General features: G+C 53.0%; 1 protein-coding gene across 3 annotated transcripts in view; it reads right to left on the bottom strand.

Annotated features, from left to right (window-relative positions):
- The window catches only part of GAK (cyclin G associated kinase), a 1898577-nt gene that overhangs the window by 370046 nt on the left and 1507618 nt on the right, over positions 1–20913 (bottom strand). For all 3 annotated transcript variants that reach the window (XM_085636622.1, XM_085636624.1, XM_085636623.1), the window contains exon 21: positions 18615–19103. In XM_085636622.1, coding sequence (XP_085492748.1) covers positions 18615–19103 — 489 coding nt within the window. The remainder of the gene's footprint in view (positions 1–18614; positions 19104–20913) is intronic.

Genomic DNA, 20913 nt, shown 5'->3' with positions numbered 1-20913 from the left:
GGCCTGAAAGCTCGGACTAGGAAGGCTTTGAGGCGGATGCTGCCGGGGTGGATGTGGGCTGACCTCGTCGTCCTCCAGATACGCCTCGGCGGAAACCACGTCCGCGACCGCGCGCAGGTTGGTTCTGCGGCTGGTGGCTAGGCGCACGTGAGGAGGCACCCCTTCCTTGGCCACGAAAGGGGCGAAAAGCGGAAGATTGCGACCGCGGGGCCGAGAGGCCCAAGGACTTGGCCGTAGCCCGGGAGTCCTTAAAGCGGTTCAGCGCACTGTCCGCCTTCTCGCCAAACAGGCGAGTGCCATCAAACGGCATGTCCATGAGAGTGCTCTGGACATCGCCGGAAAACGACGTGGACCGCAGCCAGGCGTGACGTCGAAGCGCCACTGAGGTGGAAATGGCCCTACCCAGCGAGTCCGTGGTGTCAAGCCCACAACATATAGCATGTCGCGCGGCATCCCTCCCATCGGCCAGAGCCTGGGTAAGTCGTGTCTGGACCTCCTCCGGACACAGGGGCAGCGCGTCCTCCACCGCATCCCACAGAGAGTGGGAATAACGGTCCAAGAGACAAGCGGTGTTCAAAGACCGCAGGCCCAAACTAAGGGAAGAGAACAGTTTCTTGCCAAACTGCTCCAGTCTCTTGGAATCCCGGTCCGGCGGGGCGGTCGGGAAAGAGGATTGGGAGGTGGAGGCCTGGATAACCAGGCTCTCAGGGGTAGGGTGTTGGGACAGAAAACTGGGGTCGCCCGGAGCAGGGCGGTGGCGCCTGGCAACGTTCCTGTCCACAGGAGGAACTGTGGAGGGCTTGGACCAGGTGCCCTGTAGAACGTCAGTGAGGGCCTCACTGAATGGCAGCAGAGGCTCAGTGGAGCTTGCCGCAGACTGAAGCACCTCAGTGAGGACGTTCGTCCTCACAGCCACGGCAGGTAGCTCGAGCCCAAGGGCTGCGGCCGCCTTGCGCAGCACCACGGAGAAAGCAGCACCCTCCTCCGAAGCCACAGTCGGAGGAGAGATGAATCCAGTGTCTGGCGAGGTATCCAGTCCACTGGCCTCCCCCAGTTCATCTGCCCAGTCCTGGGACAGTTGGGCCTGAGCGGCCATAGGATCCTCGGATCCCTCCCAGTAGTCCCCATCATCCGACTCCTGGTGTAGAGGAGAAAGTAACGGAGCCGGGCGGTAGACAAAATGTGTCTCTAGCGGCGTCATTCTCGGCGTCGATCTCGGCGTCCATCGACGCCGGACCGGAGCCGGGCCCGGACCGGGACTGAACTGGGGCACGACGTCGAGCGGAGTCGGCGTCGGGGGTGGAACCGGAGTCGACGCCGGTGGAGGAGTGACAAGGTTGACCGGCGTCGACGGGGACTCGAGAACGGGTCCCTCGGGCGCTTGCGGCGTCGAGGCCGGAGCCGTCAACGGCGCCGGGGCCGGAGCCGCCGGCTGGCAAGGCAGCCCAGTCGGGTCCGCGGGGCCCGAAGGCGCACCAGCGGGCGCCGACGGCGGAGCCAGGTTCCTCATGGCCGAGAGGAAGGCACTGACTTCCGCTGGCGTCGCGTTAGTCCCAGGGACCGGATGGTATGGGGACGGACGCGGCGCCTGCGGCTCCGCCGGAGCCGCGGGGGTGGAACCACCCTGACCCTCGACCGAGTCGCGCGACCGGCGAGGGGAGTCCGAAGAGCGATGTCGCCTCTTGGACTTCTTGGGATGCTTCGACTTACCCGAAGACTTGGATCCCGACGACCGATGGTGACGTCGGCTGCGGCCCCGCGACCGATCCTTGGACCTCCTCCTGGACCGGGATCGAGAGGCGCGCGGAGCCGAGTGGCGAATCTCGAGAAGCTTACGGGACCGCTCCCGTCTAGCCTTCGAGGTCAGGGCCTTGCAGTCCGAACACGACTCCGCGTCGTGATCGAGGCCCAAGCAGTAAAGACACCGGCGGTGATGGTCCGTAACCGACATCAGTCGGCTACAGTCCGTACAGGCTTTAAACCCAGGCATCCTACCGGCACTGGTGTCGAGACTCGATCAAAAAGGATCAAAAAAAAAAGTTAGTCAAAAATTGACTAAAGGGGTAGCTCTCCCGGATCTGCGCTTACTGGCGCGGAAAAAAGAAGAACTGACGTCAGCGTGCGAGGGCGGCGTCTAAGTACTCCGACGACGTCATTCCGGCGCACGACGCTGACGACGGACGCGGAGCCGCAGACGACGCCTAGCGACGCGCAAGGGGTATTGCGGACGAAAAATCTTCCGGATCCAGTCTGACGCCTGGGGATATTCTAAGGTGAGGAATCTAACTAACGTGTTTCTTTCAGATTTGATACTATGTACTTTAGGTGCATAACCCATTTGGATAGGATCACCTTATTGGCCCCTGTACAGTGTACCCTAGGTACCCAGGGCATAGGTGTACCCTAGGCCTACCAGGGGCTGCAGCATGTATTATGCCACCCCTGGCCTGGCCTTCCATTTTGACACAACTGGCTGATCACTCAGCTGGGGCAAGGTCGTGTAATCACCCCTTGCTTAGGTGTAGTATTCCTATACCTAACTTACATATAGACACATGTGTACCTATCAGCCACTCCTATGGCAGGCCTTAACAATCCTGGAGGCAGAGTGCTTGGTAACATGTGGGATGGTGCTCTAGCATGAGCTGAGCATGTCTGCAGCTTTCATAACCATGTCCTTATAGCTGTTCTATGATATAGCCTACCATATACTCTTAAAGTGCCTTATAATCTTAAACGGTTATGGTAACTATGGTTTGGCTTTATCGAAACATGTCGTGTAAGGTGTCTAACACTGTGGAACAATACCCCCATACCATTTCTGGACATGAGGATATTATTCCCCCCTTCTAGAGGGAAAGAAATGTTAAAATCATACTTTACTGTTAGCCTCTGACCAAAAGCCTCAGCATCACAAAATGGATGCTGCTGCCACGACACAAGTCTGATCTCCTGCTGCTGGGAGTGATCCCAGCCAGGGAGGCCTGGACAATAGGTTTCCTGCTTGGGGAGGTGCTAGCACCTCCCCAGACAGCCTTTAGTGTATTGGGGCAGGGTGGGCTGAAAGGAATGAGACATGCCTGGGGCACACAAGGTGTTCCTTGCATAGTCCAGTTAAAACCGGCGCTGGGGCACTCCAGCCCCAGCTCTGGCGCGAAACTGGACAAAGGGAAGTGGGTGTAACCACCCCCTCCCAGGTCCCACCCATAAGGCGTGACCTAGCAGGTATCCCAGCCCCCCAGATTAGTATAAGAGTGGGAGTTGGGCCCCAGGACTTTAGATTATCCTGAACCTGCAACTTGAACAGAAACTCTGGACCTTCGACATTCGACGAAAGAAGAAGACTGAAGAATCTCCCTTGTGGCCAAGGAGTGGCTACCCTGTGCAAACAGGCACCATCAAGAGACTACCCTTTGCTTTGCTAAAGTTCTACGAGGGACCGACTGCAGAGCCCGACCAGAGCCTTGACTTCCAGACTTCTCCGACCCTGATCCACATCCACAGCAGAGCTGAGATCCGTGGAGGCGACGAGAGACGTGGGACCGGCTACCTGGGAAAAGTGGCTAGTATCTTCAAGCGCAGCTTCTGAGGCACCCTCAAAGTTGTGCACCGGGGATTGAGAAGCCCCAACCCCAAGCACCATCTGCACCGAAGACCAGCCCCCCACACTCCACGAGTCCTGCGTGGGGCCCTTCAGCATTTTCCTGCTTGCCGCGTCTGTCCGGTTGCTTGCCCGCTGGCTAGTGGCCTTTGTGACGACGCATCCCGTAATCTTCAGCGCTGGTTTGGCTCCTCCAGACTGGCTCCTGCTCCTTTGAAAAAGAGAAGCACCCCAGACCTTCCTGGTCTGCACCAGAAGCAAGTCCTCCGTTCTTCGTGGGTTCCGCTTGCCAAGGCTTGGTGAGTCCTAGTCCAACTTCGACGCCGCCGACAGCAAGAGCCTTCGTGGGACAGCTCGCCTCCTGGTCGTCCTCGACGTTCCCTGGTCCTTGTGGCTGCAACGACAAGCTTCACCTTCACCTGCAATCTTCACGACATCGCCTGGTTCCTTCCTGGTTCCACGTGGTCACTGGCTAGTGACCTTGACTCTGTCCCTCCTGCTTGCAGGTCTCCTCTCTTCTTGATCCCAGCCTTGGGATCCACCGGACACTCTTCACTGACTGCCTGTCAGCAACTTTCCTTCAGGCATCCATAGAAGTCCACGACGAAACCCGACGCAAGTTCACACCTATGCACCCGCAGCCTGTGGGCTAGGTAACTTGGGTACTTCGGTGCTCACAAGGGTAGTGACTATCCTAGGGTCTAGTTTCCGAGTCTCGACTCTCTAGCTGCTTCAGAAGTGTCCTTAAACTGTTAATTTCTAACTGCTAGTATTTCTATCGACTTTTACGCATTACGCGTGAGTGTTTCCACTCTGCACCTGAATCCCGTGGGCCTCCCACTTCCTAACTGTTGCTAGTGTAGTGTAGCCCCAGTGATTCCCTAGGCCTAGGCCTATCCTATTTCCGTGACAGTGGTCCTTATACCACTTACTTAGTATATGGTTTGCGTGGCCCCTAGGGCCTAACTGTATTACTTACCTGTGTGACTTAATGTATGCTGAAATAAGACTGTGTTGTACTTACCTCTAATCTCAAAGAGTGCTGAGGGTTTGACTAGAATAAATACACTTTATTTTATATATATATCTGTTGTGGTGTCCTTTCATTTGGTATTCAAGGGATTATATATGGTATCACAGCTGGCTTCACATGCCATTCAGAGTTTAGCCTAAGACTGCTCTTGTCCATGCTACCACTAGGATAGTTGGTCTATAAGTTGTTTGGACTGATGGTCGACATTGCCCTACCCAGCGACTCCGTAGTGTCCAGTCCAAATCGGATTGCATGCCGCGCTGCATCCCGCCCCTCGGCAAGAGCCTGGGCGAGCCGTGTCCGGGCCTCCTCCGGACACTGGGGCAGCACGTCCTCCACCGTATCCCACAGGGAGTGCGAGTAACGGTCCAAAAGACAAGCGGTGTTAATAGACTGCAATCCCAAACCAAGGGAGGAGAACAGCTTCTTACCAAACTGTTCTAGTCTCTTGGATTCCCGATCCGGGGGAGCGGACGGGAAGGAGGTCTGGGAAGTAGAGGCCTGGATAACCAGGCTCTCGGGCGTGGGGTGCATGGACAGAAAACTGGGGTCACCCGGTGCAGGGCGGTGGCGCCGGATAACGTTCCGGTCCACAGGAGGTACTGTGGAGGGCTTGGACCTGGTGCCCTTCAGAACGTTAACCAGTGCTTCATTAAACTGCAGCAGAGGCTCCGAGGAGCTTGCTGACGGTTGGAGCACTTCAGTGAGGAGGTTAGTCCTCACTGCCACAGCAGGTAGCTCCAGCCCAAGGGCTTCGACCGCCTTGCGCAGCACCACAGAAAATGCAGCACCTTCCTCCGAAGCCACGGTCGGAGGAGAGATGAAGCCAGTGTCAGGGGAGGTGTCAAGACCACTGGCATCCCCCAGCTCATCTGCCCAGTCCTGAGATAACTGGTCCTGCCGGGCCAGAGGGTCCTCAGACCCCTCCCAGTCGTCGCCGTCATCCTATTCCTGGTAGACAGGTGGAATGATCGGAGCCGGGCAGAAGATTAAATTGCCACCCATCGGCGTCAGGTGGGCCCCGGACCGGGACTAAACTGGGGAACGGCGTCGTCCGAAGGCGGCGCCAGGGATGGCACCGGAGTCGGCGCTGGCGGAGGGTTGTGAAGTCGATTGGTGCCGACAGGGATCCAGGCCTGGATCCCGCGGGGGTCTGCGGCGTCGGGACCAGAGTCGACGACAGTGCCGGGGCGAGAGCCGCCGGCTCGCTAGGCCTTCCAGTCGAGCCCGCGGGGCCCGAAGGCGTGCCGGCAAGTGTCGACTGCGGAGCCAGGCCTCTCATGGCCATGAGGAAGGCACTGATCTCCGCCGGAGTCGCGTCAGTCCCAGGGACGGGCGGGTATGGGGACGGACGGGACTCCTGCGGGTCCGAAGGAGCCGCGTGGGTGGTACCACCCAAACCATCAGCCGAGTAGCGCGACCAGCGAGGGGAGCCCGAAGAGCGATGTCGCCTCTTGGACTTCTTGCTATGCTTCGACTTACCCGAAGACTTGGAACCCGACGAGTGGTGGGGATGGCTGCGGCTCCGCTACCGGTCCCTCGACCGGGACCGTGAACGGCGCGGAGCTGACTGCCGGAGCTCGAGTAGCTTGCGGGACCGCTCCTGCCTAGCCTTCGAAGTCAAGGCCCGGCAGTCGGGGCACGACTCGGCATCGTGGTCGGCCCCAAGGCAATAGAGGCACCGGCGGTCCGTAACCGACATCAGTCGGTGACAGGAGTCACAAGCTTTAAAGCCATGCATCCCTACCGGCACCAGAGTCGAGTCAACGAGAATAGAACCAAAGGAGTTCAAAAAGGTTTAGTCAAAAAGTGACTAAAAGGGTATGCTCTTCCCGGATCGGCGCTGTCTGGCGCAGAAAAAAGAAGAATTGACGTCAGTGCGCGAGGGCGGCATCTAAGTACTCTGACGACGTCATCCCGGCGCACGACGCCGACGACGGACGCGGAGCTACAGACGATGCCTAGCGACGCGCAAGGGTATTGCTGACGAAAATCTTTCCGGATCCAGCCTGACGCCTGGGGATATTCCAAGGTGAGGAATCTAACTAACGAACAAGTTACTAACCTTCGGTAACGATGTATCTGTAAGAAACATTAGTTAGTTAGATTCCTCACCTTAGAATATCCCCAGGCGTCAGACTGGATCCGGAAGATTTTTCGTCAGCAATACCCCTTGCGCGTCGCTAGGCGTCGTCTGCGGCTCCGCGTCCGTCGTCGGCGTCGTGCGCCGGGATGACGTCGTCGGAGTACTTAGACGCCGCCCTCGCGCGCTGACGTCAGTTCTTGTACATAGCCTTCCGCGCCAGGAACGCAGAGCCATGCAAAGACCGACACTGGTGCCAAAAATAAAATCTAGGGGCCTGAAAGGACAACCTTAACCCTAGATGTCAGTTCGCAGAACGGGGAGGATGGGAGGGTCGGTGAGGAATCTAACTAACTAATGTTTCTTACAGATACATCGTTACCGAAGGTTAGTAACTTGTTCATCTGAAAGAAACACGTTAGTTAGATTCCTCACCTTAGAATAGATACCCAAGCAATACCATCCCCGGTGGTGGGTCTGCGAACCAAGATCACACCAGAAAGTCCTGGAGGACAGAACGGCCAAAGAAGCCATCCCTCCGGACTTGGCTGTCAAGGCAATAATGCCTGGCAAACGTGTGTAGAGAAGCCCACGTCGCCGCCTGACAGATGTCCTGCAAAGGGACTCCCCGTCCCAAGGCAGTAGTAGCCGCCGTGGCCCGAGTAGAATGGGCGCGCAGCCCAACAGGAGGGTCCTTTTTAGCCAAGGAATAGCAGATTTTTATACACAAAACGACCCACCGAGAGATGGTTCGTTTGTGCACAGCTTTCCCCTTCTTAGCGCCCACGTACCCAACAAAAAGCTGGTCGTCCACCCGGAACTGTTTTGTGCGGTCCAGATAGAAGGAGAGCGCACGTTTTGGGTCCAGACGGTGGAGCCTCTCTTCCTCTTTGGAAGGATGCGGAGGCGGAAAGAAGGTGGGCAAGGTGACAGACTGCCCAAGGTGAAATGGAGTCACCACTTTAGGAAGAAAAGAGGGACGAGGCCGAAGGACAACCTTGTCCGGATGAACAGAGAGAAAAGGAGGCTTTGAAGATAAAGCCTGGAGCTCACTCACCCGTCTAGCCGAGGTGATGGCTACCAGAAAAGCAGTCTTTAGAGTTAGAAGACGAAGAGGGCAATTGTGAAGAGGCTCGAAGGGAGCGCACATCAGGAATGTCAAAACCAGATTCAAGTCCCACTGAGGCATTACAAAAGGGACAGGAGGGAACGTGTGTGTAATGCCTTTGAGAAAGCGTGTAACCACAGGGGACTTGAAAAGAGAAGGCTGATCAGGAAGCCGCAAGAAGGCGGAGATGGCAGCAAGATAACCTTTCAGGGTGCCCAGGGCAGAGCCCTGCCGGGCCAGAGAAAGAAGGAAGAGGAGAACCTCAGAAAGAGGGGCGGAAAGGGGATCCACAGCCTTTGCTGTGCACCATGCCACAAATTTGTTCCACCGGCAGGCGTATACCGACTTTGTGGAGGGACGCCTGGCTGCCAGAATGATATCACAGACTTCAGGAGGCAAGTCAAATGGCATCAACTGCCGCCGCTCAATCTCCACGCATGGAGGTGGAGGCTGGACAGGTTCGGGTGGAGGACCGTCCCCTGCTGCTGCGACAGAAGATCCTCCCGAAGGGGCAGACGTATCGGGGGATCGGTCAACAGACTGAGTAGCTCGGGATACCAGTATCTTCGTGCCCAATCCGGAGCCACCAAGATGACTTGGGCCCGGTCGCGCCTGATCTTCTTCAGCACTCTGGGCAGAAGTGGTATAGGCGGAAAGGCGTACAACAGACCGCAACTCCACTCGTGACGAAAAGCGTCGCCGAGCGAGTGCCGCCTTGGAAATTCCAACGCGCAGAACTGCTGACATTGCGCGTTCTCGTCGGTGGCGAATAGATCTAACCAAGGCTCTCCCCACTGCTGAAAGAGGCCTTGCACCACTTCGGAGTTCAGACGCCATTCGTGATCCATCATGCACCGGCGGCTGAGTTCGTCTGCTCTGGCGTTCAGAGAGCCCGCCAGATGTTGAACCACCAGGGTGACGCCCTGGTGTTCCAGCCATGTCCAGAGGCGCAGAGCCTCCTGACAAAGGGTCCACGACCCCACCCCGCCCTGTTTGTTGCAGTACCACATGGCGGTGGTGTTGTCCGTGAACACCTGCACGACACTTCCCCTGACAGAGGGAAGGAAGGCTTTCAGTGCAAGCCGGATCGCTCTCAACTCCAACAGGTTGATGTGGAGACGAGACTCCGCCGGAGACCAGAGGCCTCTGATCTCCGCCTCTCCCATATGGCCACCCCAACCCAGGAGGGACGCATCCGTCACTACGACATGCTCCGGTTGGGGAAGGGAGAGGCTCTTGCCCTTGACCCACTCGCGGTCCGTGAGCCACCACTGCAACTGCTGTGCAGTGCCCTCCGAGATCAAGACATGGTCGGACAGGTTGCCGTGATGCTGGGCCCACTGAAACTTCAGGTCCCACTGCAGAGCCCGCATGCGCCGCCTGGCGTGATGCACTAGTAGGATGCAGGAGGCCATCAGCCCCAGAAGCCGCAACACTAGCCTGACCGAAACCCGGGATAGAGGCCGAAAGATGGGAATCAGGGCCTGTATATCCCGGACCCGCTGTTCCGGTGGATGGACCCGGAACTGCGCCGAATCGAGAACCGCTCCGATGAAGAGGAGCTTCTGAGAGGGACTCAAGTGTGACTTCGGCACGTTGATGGAAAACCCCAGCAAATGCAGGAGATCCGCCGTAGTCTGGAGGTGGGAGACGACTGCCTGGGGCGAGCCCGCCTTCAACAACCAGTCGTCGAGATAGGGGAAGACTGGGACCCCTGATCTGCGCAGATGAGCTGCGACCACCGCCATCACTTTCGTGAACACCCGAGGGGCACTGGTGAGGCCGAAGGGGAGCACGGTAAACTGAAAGTGCTCTTGGCCCACCGTGAACCGCAGGTAACGCCGGTGGGCCGGCAGGACGGGGATATGGAAATATGCGTCCTGCAAGTCCAACGCTACCATCCAGTCTCCAGGGTCTAGGGCAGCTAAAACCTGAGCCAACGTTAGCATCTTGAACCTTTCCTTTCGGAGGAAGGCATTGACGTTCCGGAGGTCCAAGATAGGGCGCAGGCCCCCCTTGCCCTTCTTGGGAACCAGAAAGTAGTGGGAATAACAACCACGACCTACTTCTGGACTCGGAACGCGCTCGACGGCCCCCTTGGCCAAGAGAGCCGAAACTTCCTCGCGGAGAAGATCCAAATGATCCCCCGAGATACGGTGGTGCTGTGGTGGCATGGCTGGAGGGGTCGTCTCGAAGGGGAGGGAGTAGCCCCTTCGGACGATTTGCAGCACCCACCTGTCCGATGTTATGGACCGCCAGTGGAGCAGGTGATGGCGAACTCTGCCGCCCACTGGCGTGGTATGGGCCTGAAAGCTCGGACTAGGAAGGCTTTGAGGCGGATGCTGCCGGGGTGGATGTGGGCTGACCACGTCGGCCTCCATTTCCGCCACGGCGGAAGCCACGTCCGCGACCGCGCGCAGGTTGGTTCTGCGGCTGGTGGCTCTGCGGACGTGAGGAGGCGCCCCTTCCTTGGCCACGAAAGGGGGGAAAAGCGGAGGTGTGCGCCCGCGGAGCCGAGAGGCCCAAGGACTTGGCCGTAGCCCGGGAGTCCTTAAAGCGGTTCAGCGCACTGTCCGCCTTCTCACCAAACAGGCGAGTGCCATCAAAGGGCATGTCCATGAGGGTGTTCTGGACATCCCCGGAAAATGACGTGGACCGCATCCAGGCGTGGCGGCGGAGCGCCACCGTGGTGGAAATCGCCCGACCTAGCGAGTCCGTGGTGTCAAGCCCACATCTTATGGCGTGCCGTGCTGCATCCCTCCCATCGGCCAGAGCCTGGGAAAGACGTGGCCGGACCTCCTCCGGACACAGGGGCAGCACGTCCTCCACCGTATCCCACAGGGAATGGGAATAACGGTCCAAGAGACAGGCGGTATTTAAGGACCGCAGGCCCAAACTAAGGGACGAGAACAGTTTCTTGCCAAACTGCTCGAGTCTCTTGGAATCCCGGTCCGGCGGAGCGGTCGGGAAGGAGGATTGGGAAGTAGAGGCCTGGATAACCAGACTCTCGGGGGTGGGGTGTTGGGACAGGAAGCTGGGGTCGCCCGGAGCAGGGCGGTGGCGCCTGGCAACGTTCCTATCCACAGGAGGAACTGTGGAGGGCTTGGACCAGGTGCCCTGCAGAACGTCAGTGAGGGCCTCGTTAAACGGCAGCAGAGGCTCAGTGGAGCTTGCTGAGGTTTGAAGCACCTCAGTGAGGATGTTGGTCCTCACAGCCACGGCAGGCAACTCGAGCCCAAGGGCCTCAGCCGCCTTGCGCAGCACCACAGAAAATGCTGCACCCTCCTCCGAAGCCACGGTCGGAGGAGAAGTGAATCCAGCGTCTGGCGAGGTGTCCAGCCCGCTGGCCTCCCCCAGTTCATCTGCCCAGTCCTGAGAAAGCTGTGACTGAACAGCCAGAGGGTCCTCGAACCCCTCCCAGTCGCCCCCTTCTTCCGATTCCTGATAAACAGGAGGAATGATCGGAACCGGACTGTAGAGATGGTAGGTCTCTAGCGGCGTCGGATGCGGCGTCGGCGGACGCCGTGCCGGCGTCGGGTCCGGATGAGGGCTAAACTGGGGCGTCGGCGTCACAGGCGTCGGCGTCGGCGGCGCCGGTGACGGCGTCGGTGGTTCAGGCGTCGGCGCCGGTGGAGGAGTGACAAGGTCAACCGGCGTCGACTGGGGCCCAGGCATGGGCCCCGCGGGGACCTGCGGCGTCGAGACCGGAGTCGTCGACGGCGCCGGGGCCGGAGCCGCCGGCACGCGAGGTCGCCCAGTCGAGCCCGCGGGGCCCGAAGGCGCGCCAGCGGGCGTCGACGGCGGGGCCAGGCTCCTCATGGCCGAGAGGAAGGCGCTGATCTCCGCCGGCGCCGCGTCAGCCCCAGGGACCGGAAGGTATGGGGGCGGACGCGGCACCTGCGGCTCCGCCGGAGCCGCGGGGGTGGAACCACTTGGACCCTCGGCCGAGTCGCGCGACCGGCGAGGGGAGTCCGAAGAGCGATGTCGCCTCTTGGACTTCTTTGAGTGCTTGGACTTACCCGACGACTTGGAGCCCGACGATCGATGGTGGCGTCGGCTAGGGCTCCGCGAGCGATCCTTGGACCTCCTCCTGGACCGGGATCGCGCACGACGCGGAGCCGAGTGGCGAAGCTCGAGAAGCTTGCGGGACCGCTCCCGCCTAGCCTTCGAAGTCAGGGCCTGGCAGTCGTTGCACGACTCCGCGTCGTGGTCGAGGCCTAAGCAATAGAGGCACCGGCGGTGGTGATCGGTCACCGACATCAGTCGATGACAGTCTTCACAAGCCTTGAACCCAGGCATCCTACCGGCACCAGATGTCGACAGACAGGGATCAAAAATGATCAAAAAGAGTTAGTCAAAAAAGACTAAAAGGGGTAGCTCTCCCGGATCTGCGCTTACTGGCGCGGAAAAAAGAAGAACTGACGTCAGCGCGCGAGGGCGGCGTCTAAGTACTCCGACGACGTCATCCCGGCGCACGACGCCGACGACGGACGCAGAGCCGCAGACGACGCCTAGCGACGCGCAAGGGGTATTGCTGACGAAAAATCTTCCGGATCCAGTCTGACGCCTGGGGATATTCTAAGGTGAGGAATCTAACTAACGTGTTTCTTTCAGATGTGTTTCTTTCAGATATTGTATTTTTGACTGAAACATGGCCAAATCAGGTATCGGATCCTGACTGGCATATTGCTCTTCCGGCAGGTTACTCAGTGATGAGTCAGAACATGCTAGGGAATAGAGGTGGAGGGATTGCAATAATACATCGCTCCCAGTTGAAGCCATTACACAGCTTCAGGCAGAAGCTATGTTATTTATTCAATAATATCTCTTTCACGGGCTACTGTTATACCGTCCACCCGGACCTAGATCGCCCTTTACTCAGGCATTACTAACTCTTCTTGAATCTTGTTTAGAGTCTGCCACTCTTACTATTTTGGGTGATTTAAATTTTCACTTAGAACTTAACAACAATAGTGACACCACAAGGCTACTTGATAAGCTGGCTGCCTATGGAATTACACAAATTGTATCGGATTCGACCCACTCAGCCAGCCATACACTCAATGGCATTTTTACTAATAATCCCGATATTACTCTGGTCAAAATCTCTCCATTACCCTGGACTGACCATAAGTCTATATATTTTAAACTCAAACACATCAACCCCAATCACCTCACCTTAAATAGACCCTCTGTGGTGAAAACACGACACAGGCAAAAGATAAGGGGAAATGAACTACAACAGGCTCTTGACATCTGCCCGCCCGTACCGGTCATTGACAACAATGAAGCGCTTTCCGAATTTGAGGACTGGATTAGACAAGAGGTAAATCGGGTAGCTCCGGAAAACATTTCTATAACTAGTCAGGCGACATCTCCATGGTATGGACCAGGCCCTAAAAGCATAAAATCTAACTGCAGGAGAGCAGAACGAATATGGAGATCCAATTATAGTAAGGAACACAAACTAGGTTATAACTTAGCTTTGGAGCAATACAAGGAGGCCATTATAGGGCCAAACAGGACTTCTTTACGGCTAAAATTGGGGAGGCCAAAAACTCCTCTATGCAGCTTTTTAAATCAGTCCAAGCCTATACAAGCCGCAACAGTCCAATCAGTTTAGGCCTGATTAAGCCTTCTGTAATAAGTTGGCTAGTTTTTATTAAAAAAAGGTGCAAGTAATTTATGATGATCTCCTCCTCACAGTAAACACTGCAATACTTCTAGAAAGTCACCAGTGGAGGAGTTTAGCTCTCAGAGCCAACTTACGAGTTTTCTTAGCTTCTCACCGGAGCAGGTGAATCACCTTCTTCTAACTACTAAGTCAGGCTCACCCAATGATCCTTTTTCCCTCGTCAATTTCCATATAGTTTCAGATACAATCAGCACCTATTTAACTCCCTCCTTAATAAAGTAGTAAAATCAGGGATCTTTCCATGTGCCTACAAAAAAGATTGTATTAGGTCGATCCTAAAAAAACCTGCACTGGATCCGACTGACGTTAAAAACTACTGACAAATCTCTTGCTTGCCATTAGCTGCCAACATTTTTGGAAAAATTTATGAATATGGAATTGACTCAATTCCTCGAATCTAACAATTTGCTGGATCCTAGTCAGCATGGCTTTCGATCTTGCCACTCTACCGAGTCGGCACTGATAATGGCTACAGAAGGGATCCGCAGTCAGGTTGACAGGGGGGGCCGGGCTATTCTCATCCTTCTAGACCTATCAGCAGCATTTGACACCGTGAATCAGACGGTGTTATTGTGGCGGCTGAAGGTTCTGGATATTGAGGGAATGGCCCTGGCCCTCCTCACTTCCTTCGTAGCCTCCGGAGAGCAGAGTATAGTCTGGGACCATCTGCAATCTGACACTTTTCACTTTCCTTGCGAGGGGCCGGAGGGTTTCGGCCCTATCATCCACCCTCTTTAACATCTATGTCACTCCGCTAGCCAGAATCATTAGAGAGCATGGTTTCACCTTGGTCTCCTATGCAGATGATTCTCAACTCATTATATCCATATCAAAAAGTCCAGAAGCTACTGCTGTTAGCTTCCATTCCTGTTTGACCGAAATCATGAGCTGGATGGGTCAAAACTTCCTTAAGATTAATACCGAGAAAACTGAGGTGATGGAATTTGGTAAGGGCCCTTCCGTGTGGAACCAAACCTGGTGGCCAAGAGAGGCGGGTGTGTGTCCCTATCCAACATCTAAGGTTCGGAATCTAGGAATTATCTTGGACAATCAATAAAAGTTTGCAGGCTAGATAAACCGCCTTACATCCTCCTGTTTTTTCTTACTAAAGATCCTACGTAAGATTTTTTTTTTTTCATTCCTCAGGAACTCAGGAGAACGGTGGTGGTAGCTCTTATTCTGTCTAGAATTTACTACTGTAACTCACTTTTTGTGGGCATTGACAAAGTTCAGTCGTCCAAATTACAGTCTTTACAAAATGCAGCCGCTCGTCTGCTTTTAAATATCCCCAAAGGCCATTCTACCTCAGCTGGAATAAGAGCATTATATTGGCTCCCTATTCAGCAACGAGCGGAGTTTAAGGCCCTCTGTCAGGACCACAAGGCACTATATGGTGGCAACGCTTCTGATATCCAAAAATTGTTCCTAAGGTATGCGCCTATGAGGAACCTAAGATGAACTAACGTGGGTCTTGTTAAAACTTTGCAGAGCTAGATGGGGAGGCAGGAAATTCTCCTACTGTGCAGCCACTCTATGGAACAAGATGCCAATTGTCATGAGGCTGCAACCTAACTTGCAGTTTTTTAGGAAACTACTTAAATCCTGGCGGTTCCCTCCTAAATAAGCTACATGAACTTGCAGAGCATCACTGTCTCACCACTTTCAGCGCCAAGATGTAGGAGAGTAGGGTCTGCTTTCTATGTTCACCCCCACTTTTTGCTTTTGCTTTACTGGTTGTTGACTTAGATGTGGCTGTGGGCCTGCTAATCAGACCCACAGCCCTGCTGTTCTCTCTCTAAATTAATACTATGTACTTTAGGTGCATAATCCAATTGGATAGGATCACCTTATTGGCCCCTGTACAGTGTACCTTAGGTACCCAGGGCATAGGTGTACCCTAGGCCTACCAGGGGCTACAGCATGTATTATGCCACCCCTGGCCTGGCCTTCGATTATGACACAACTGGCTGATCACTCAGCTGGGGCAAGGTCGTGTAATCACCCCTTGCTTAGGTGTAGTATTCCTATACCTACCTCATATATAGACACATGTGTATCAGCCACTCCTATGGCAGGCCTTAACAATCCTGGAGGCAGAGTGCTTGGTAACATGTGGGATGGTGCTCTAGCATGAGCTGAGCATGTCTGCAGCTTTCATAACCATGTCCTTATAGCTGTTCTATGATATAGCCTACCATATACTCTTAGAGTGCCTTATAATCTTAAACGGTTATGGTAACTATGGTTTGGCTTTATCAAAACATGTCGTGTAAGGTGTCTAACACTTTGGAATAATACCCCCATCCCATTTCTGGTGATGAGGATATTATCCCTCCCTTCTAAAGGGAGAAGACATGTTGAAACCTACTTACCCGGTCAAAGTTAACCAGAGCCCCAGCATCACAAAATGGATGCTGCTGCCACGACACAAGTCTGACCTCCTGCTGCTGGGAGTGATCCCGGCACGGGAGGCTTGGACAATAGGTGTCCTGCCTTGGGAGGTGCGAGCACCACCCCAGACAGGCCTTAGTGTATTGGTGCAGGGAGGGATGAAAGAAACTAGACACTGCCTGGGGCACACAAGGTGTCCCATGCATAGTCCAGTTCAAACCGGTGCTGCGGCACTCCAGCCCCAGTCCTGGCGCGAAACTGGACAAAGGGAAGGGGGTGTAACCACCCCCCTCCCAGGTCCCACCCATAAGGCATGACCTAGCAGGCAACCCAGCCCCCCAGATTAGTATAAGTGTGGTAGCTGGGCCCCAGGAGATTAGATTATCCTGAACCTGCAACTTGAACAGAAACTCTGGACCTTCGACATTCGACGAAAGAAGAAGACTGAAGAATCTCCCTTGTGGCCAAGGAGTGGTCACCCTGTGCGAACAGGCACCTTCAAGAGACTTACCCTTTGCTTTGCTGAAGTTCTACGAGGGACCGACTGCAGAGCCTGACCACAGCCTTGACTTCCAGACTTCTCAGACCCTGATCCACATCCACAGCCGAGCTGTGGAGGCGACGAGAGACGTGGGACCGGCTACCTGGGAAAAGTGGCGAGTATCTTCCAGCGCAGCTTCTGAGGCACCCTCGAGGTTGTGCACCGGGGATTGAGAAGCCCCAACCCCAAGCACCATCTGCACCGAAGATCAGCCCCCCACACTCCACGAGTCCTGCGTGGGGCCCTTCTGCATTTTCCTGCTTGCCGCGTCTGTCCGGTTGCTTGCCCGTTGGCTAGTAACCTTTGCGACGACACACCTTAAATTTTCCACTGCTGGTTTGGCTCCTCCAGAGTGGCTCCTGCTCCTCTGTAAAAGAGAAGCACCCCAGACCTTCCTGGTCTGCACCAGAAGCAAGTCCTCCATTCTTCGTGGGTTCCGCTTGCCAAGGCTTGGTGAGTCCTAGTTCGACTTTGACGCCGCCGACAGCACGAGCCTTCGTGGGACAGCTCGCCTCCTGGTCCTGGTCGTCCTCGACGTCTCCTGGTACCCGTGGCTGCTGCGACAAGCTTCACCTCTTCACCTGCAATCTCCCGACATCGCCTGGTTCCTTCCTGGTTCCACGTGGTCACTGGCTAGTGACCCAGACTCTGTCCCTTCTGCTTGCAGGTATCCTTCCTTCTTGATCCCGGCCTTGGGATCCACCGGACACTCTTCACTGACTGCCTGTCAGCATCTTTCCTTCAGGCATCCATAGGAGTCGACGACGAAACCCGAAGCAAGTTCACACCTATGCACCCGCAGCCCGTGGGCTAGGTAACTTGGGTACTCCAGTGCTCATCAGGGTATTGACTATCCTAGTGTCTAGTTCTCAAGTCTCGAATTCCTAGCTACTCCAGAAGTGTCCTAAATCTTATTAATTCTAAACTGTACTATTTCTATCGATTATACGCATTACGCGTGAGTGTTTCCACTCTGCACCTGAATCCCGTGGGCCTCCCACTTCCTAACCTTGGGTAGTATAGTGTAGCCCCAGCGATTCCCTAGGCCTAGGCCTATCCTATTTCCGTGACAGTGGTCCTTATACCACTTACTTAGTATATGGTTTGGGTGGCCCCTAGGGCCTAACTGTATTACTTACCTGTGTGACTTAATGTATGCTTGAATAAGACTGTGTTGTACTTACCTCGAATCTCATAAAGAGTGCTGAGGGTTTGACTAGAATAAATACACTTTATTTTATATATATATCTGTTGTGGTGTCCTTTCATTTGGTATTCAAAGGATTACATATGGTATAACAGCTGGCTTCACATGCCATTCAGAGTTTAGCCTAAGACTGCTCTTGTCCATGCTACCACTAGGATAGCTGGTCTATAAGGTTGACTTTACAACCAATCACCATAAGGGTTGTTTGGACTGATACAAGGTGTACACTAGAATTAGTGACATCATATATCAGGCCAACTTCTCACAGAGAGCACAGTGACTGGGGTCCTGATTAGCAATATCCCAGTCAGACTAGTCTAAAACACACTTAACACCAGGCAAAAAGAGGGTGTAACCATGCCAGAAGGATCCTACCTTCCTACATCCCAACACTGCAGGGGGTATCATTATGCCACTGTTGCCTGAATCGACATATGACATTTAAAAAATCAGTTGCTTCATTTATCAGAACTGGATTCCGCTTGGGCATGCTTGACACATTCACAAAACTCTTTTACACACCCACCACTCACACAATACCAATTACTTTGACAGCTATTTTAATGAAATGTTTGAAGGCTAACATTTGATCCAAGATGGATGGGTTTATACTTTCAGTATTAATTAGAATATAGATGTACAATAGAGTAACATCCTTGTAAAACAACAAGAACTGATTTTCACACTTTTTCCAGTGCATTTCTGTCCCTAACTATTTTGAAACTCTATATGTTAAAGGTGCAGATTATAGATGGTTTATGTAAACCACTGAACGGATTACTGGTCTTTCTTCCTTTGAGTATGCAGGATATAATGTATCACATTTATAAAATTACTAGAACCACTCTATAACAACCATTATCTTTCACGGTAATCAATATCAGTATGCAGTACTGCATCAACAAACAATTTACACTCTGATAACTTAGTATTAAAGTAAAAAAGCTGAACGCACCAGAAGAAGAGTTTTCTGCAGATGAGGTAACTGATGTGTCAACTGAAGGTTGTGACCGACTAATGAAAAATAAATCTTTCTCTCCTCCAAACAACAGGTCTTCTGACGACTCATGTGAGGCTCCACCAACAAATAGGTCATTGAGTAAATCCGCGTTGCTTGATGAGGTCTTAATAGTCGACTGAATCAGTTCTATTTCAGCTTCAGACTCTAGGCCCAGTAAATCAACCGTGTTTTCAACCAGTGTCTTATGACACTGGGCAGGCTGAGTGTCAATGTTTGCCTCATATACCACATTTTCAGCTTTCATAAGTTCTGATGGACTGGATATTTCTGATTCCTCCACTTTTACTGATCTGTGCTCATTAAAGACAGATAACTCTTGATCTGATGAATAGCTTTCATCCATATCATCCATATCATCCATTGTTTCTGTGAGTTCATCCTGTGAAAAGTGGTTATTTCCTTCACTTTCTGTAGTTCTTCCTTCTGTGCAATTCAAACAAACGTTTTTATTATTAAAACAACTTCATGGAAACAGATTTGCAACAATACATATCTATTCTGACTGGCTCATTATGACATTTTTCTCTGCTTTAATGACATATAGATGCGCTAAGGGGTCCCCATTACACCCTGATGAGGGTGTTTATAAATGTGCCCATTTTGTGTAATTATTAAGATTAACATTTTATTAAGATTTATTAACAACAAACAGGTACTCCAGTCAATGAGTGGAGGAAAGGGACATAATTACACCATGTGTAACATGCATCACTGCCATAACCAATAATGAAGTTTAAAAAGCTTAAAGACAACCTTTGTCTCCAACCTCAAAATATTTTTCCACAACACGCCTTCACTTCCCAATTCAAGTGAAAATGGATTGATTGCAAGTCGTTTACACATGGTCACCAACACTTATGTTACCAATCTGCACTTTTAACTTAGGAGTGTATAACATGACCAGATGTGTTGGAAAACGTTTATGAATTTCTTTTAAGTTAAGTGTTGTGCTGGGAGTTGAAGTGAGAGAAGGGGTCCAGTATTTAAACAAAATCAGCTGTTCTCTGCCATCACAATCATAATCCCACTCTACACCTCAGGAATGGAGAGTATGAACATTTAAAAAAGCTTTACCATTACAGACTACACCTATTGTTATACCTAATTTGCACCTAACAAAGCAGTTTTAATCAAGTTTAACTGAATATGCTATTCGTGTTTGGAAAGAATACACATACAACTTTTTGCGCATTCAAGCATATTTTACACATGGAAGTGTAGGATATGCATCCTTATGTTGTATGCTTGATGATATGACATACTCATGGGTGAGTCTGATAGGCATGAAATGACTTCCATGTTTTAGGGAATGTAAATGTTGACATTGTTGTTTTAGCCAGACGTTCATGTGTATTGATGCATATGTGTCCATGGATATAATTACCATGCAGAATTTTTAGCAAGGAGATATGCCATGTGTATTGGTCTTTAGTGTGGCTGTGACTGCAGTTACACATTGTGGCTCTGACTGAATGATGGCTTGATGATTCACATAATGTTCAGTATTGATATTGTCATTGCTTAGTCCTAGGTATAATAAATTATTTTGTGTAGCCCGAATGTACAATGGCATAAATGAAGAAGTTACTTACCTTCTGTAACGATATATCTGTAAGAGACAGATTAGTTTTAGATTCCTTACCTTAGAATTACCCCCAGGTGTCAGACTGGATCCGGAAAGTTTTTTCGTCAGCAGTATCCCTGGCATCGAAAGGTGGCGTCGGTCGGCTCTGCATTCGTCGTTGGCGTCGTGGTCGCCAGGATGACATCGCGGTAGCTACTTAGACTCCGCACCTGCGCGCTGACGTCAGTTCTGCACACGACTTTCTACGCCAGGAGCGCAGAGCCCTGCAAGACACTGACCACTGGTGCACAAAACTATGGCCCTGAAAGGAAGTCCTTAACCCTAGAAATCAATTTGCAGAACGGAGAATGGGTGGGGTGTAAGGAATCTATAACTAATCTATATCTCTTACAGATATATCGTTACCGAAGGTAAGTAACTTGTTCATCTGAAAGAGACGATTAGTTATAGATTCCTTACCTTAGAATAGATACCCCAGCAATACCAACCCCTGAGGTGGTTCTGCGAACCAAGTTCACATCAGAAAGAACGGCCAAAAAAGCCGTTTCTAAGGACGTGGCTGTCCAGGCAGTAGTGTTTTGTGAATGTGTGCGGCAATGCCCAAGTAGCTGCCTGACAGATGTCAGTAAGGGGGACTCCACGTCCCAA

The sequence above is a fragment of the Triturus cristatus genome, chromosome 2_1, assembly GCF_964204655.1.
Source record: "Triturus cristatus chromosome 2_1, aTriCri1.1, whole genome shotgun sequence".
Classification (NCBI taxonomy): domain Eukaryota; kingdom Metazoa; phylum Chordata; class Amphibia; order Caudata; family Salamandridae; genus Triturus; species Triturus cristatus.
The sequence above is the reverse complement of the archived record's forward strand: the minus strand, read 5'-3'. Positions and strand labels throughout refer to the sequence as shown.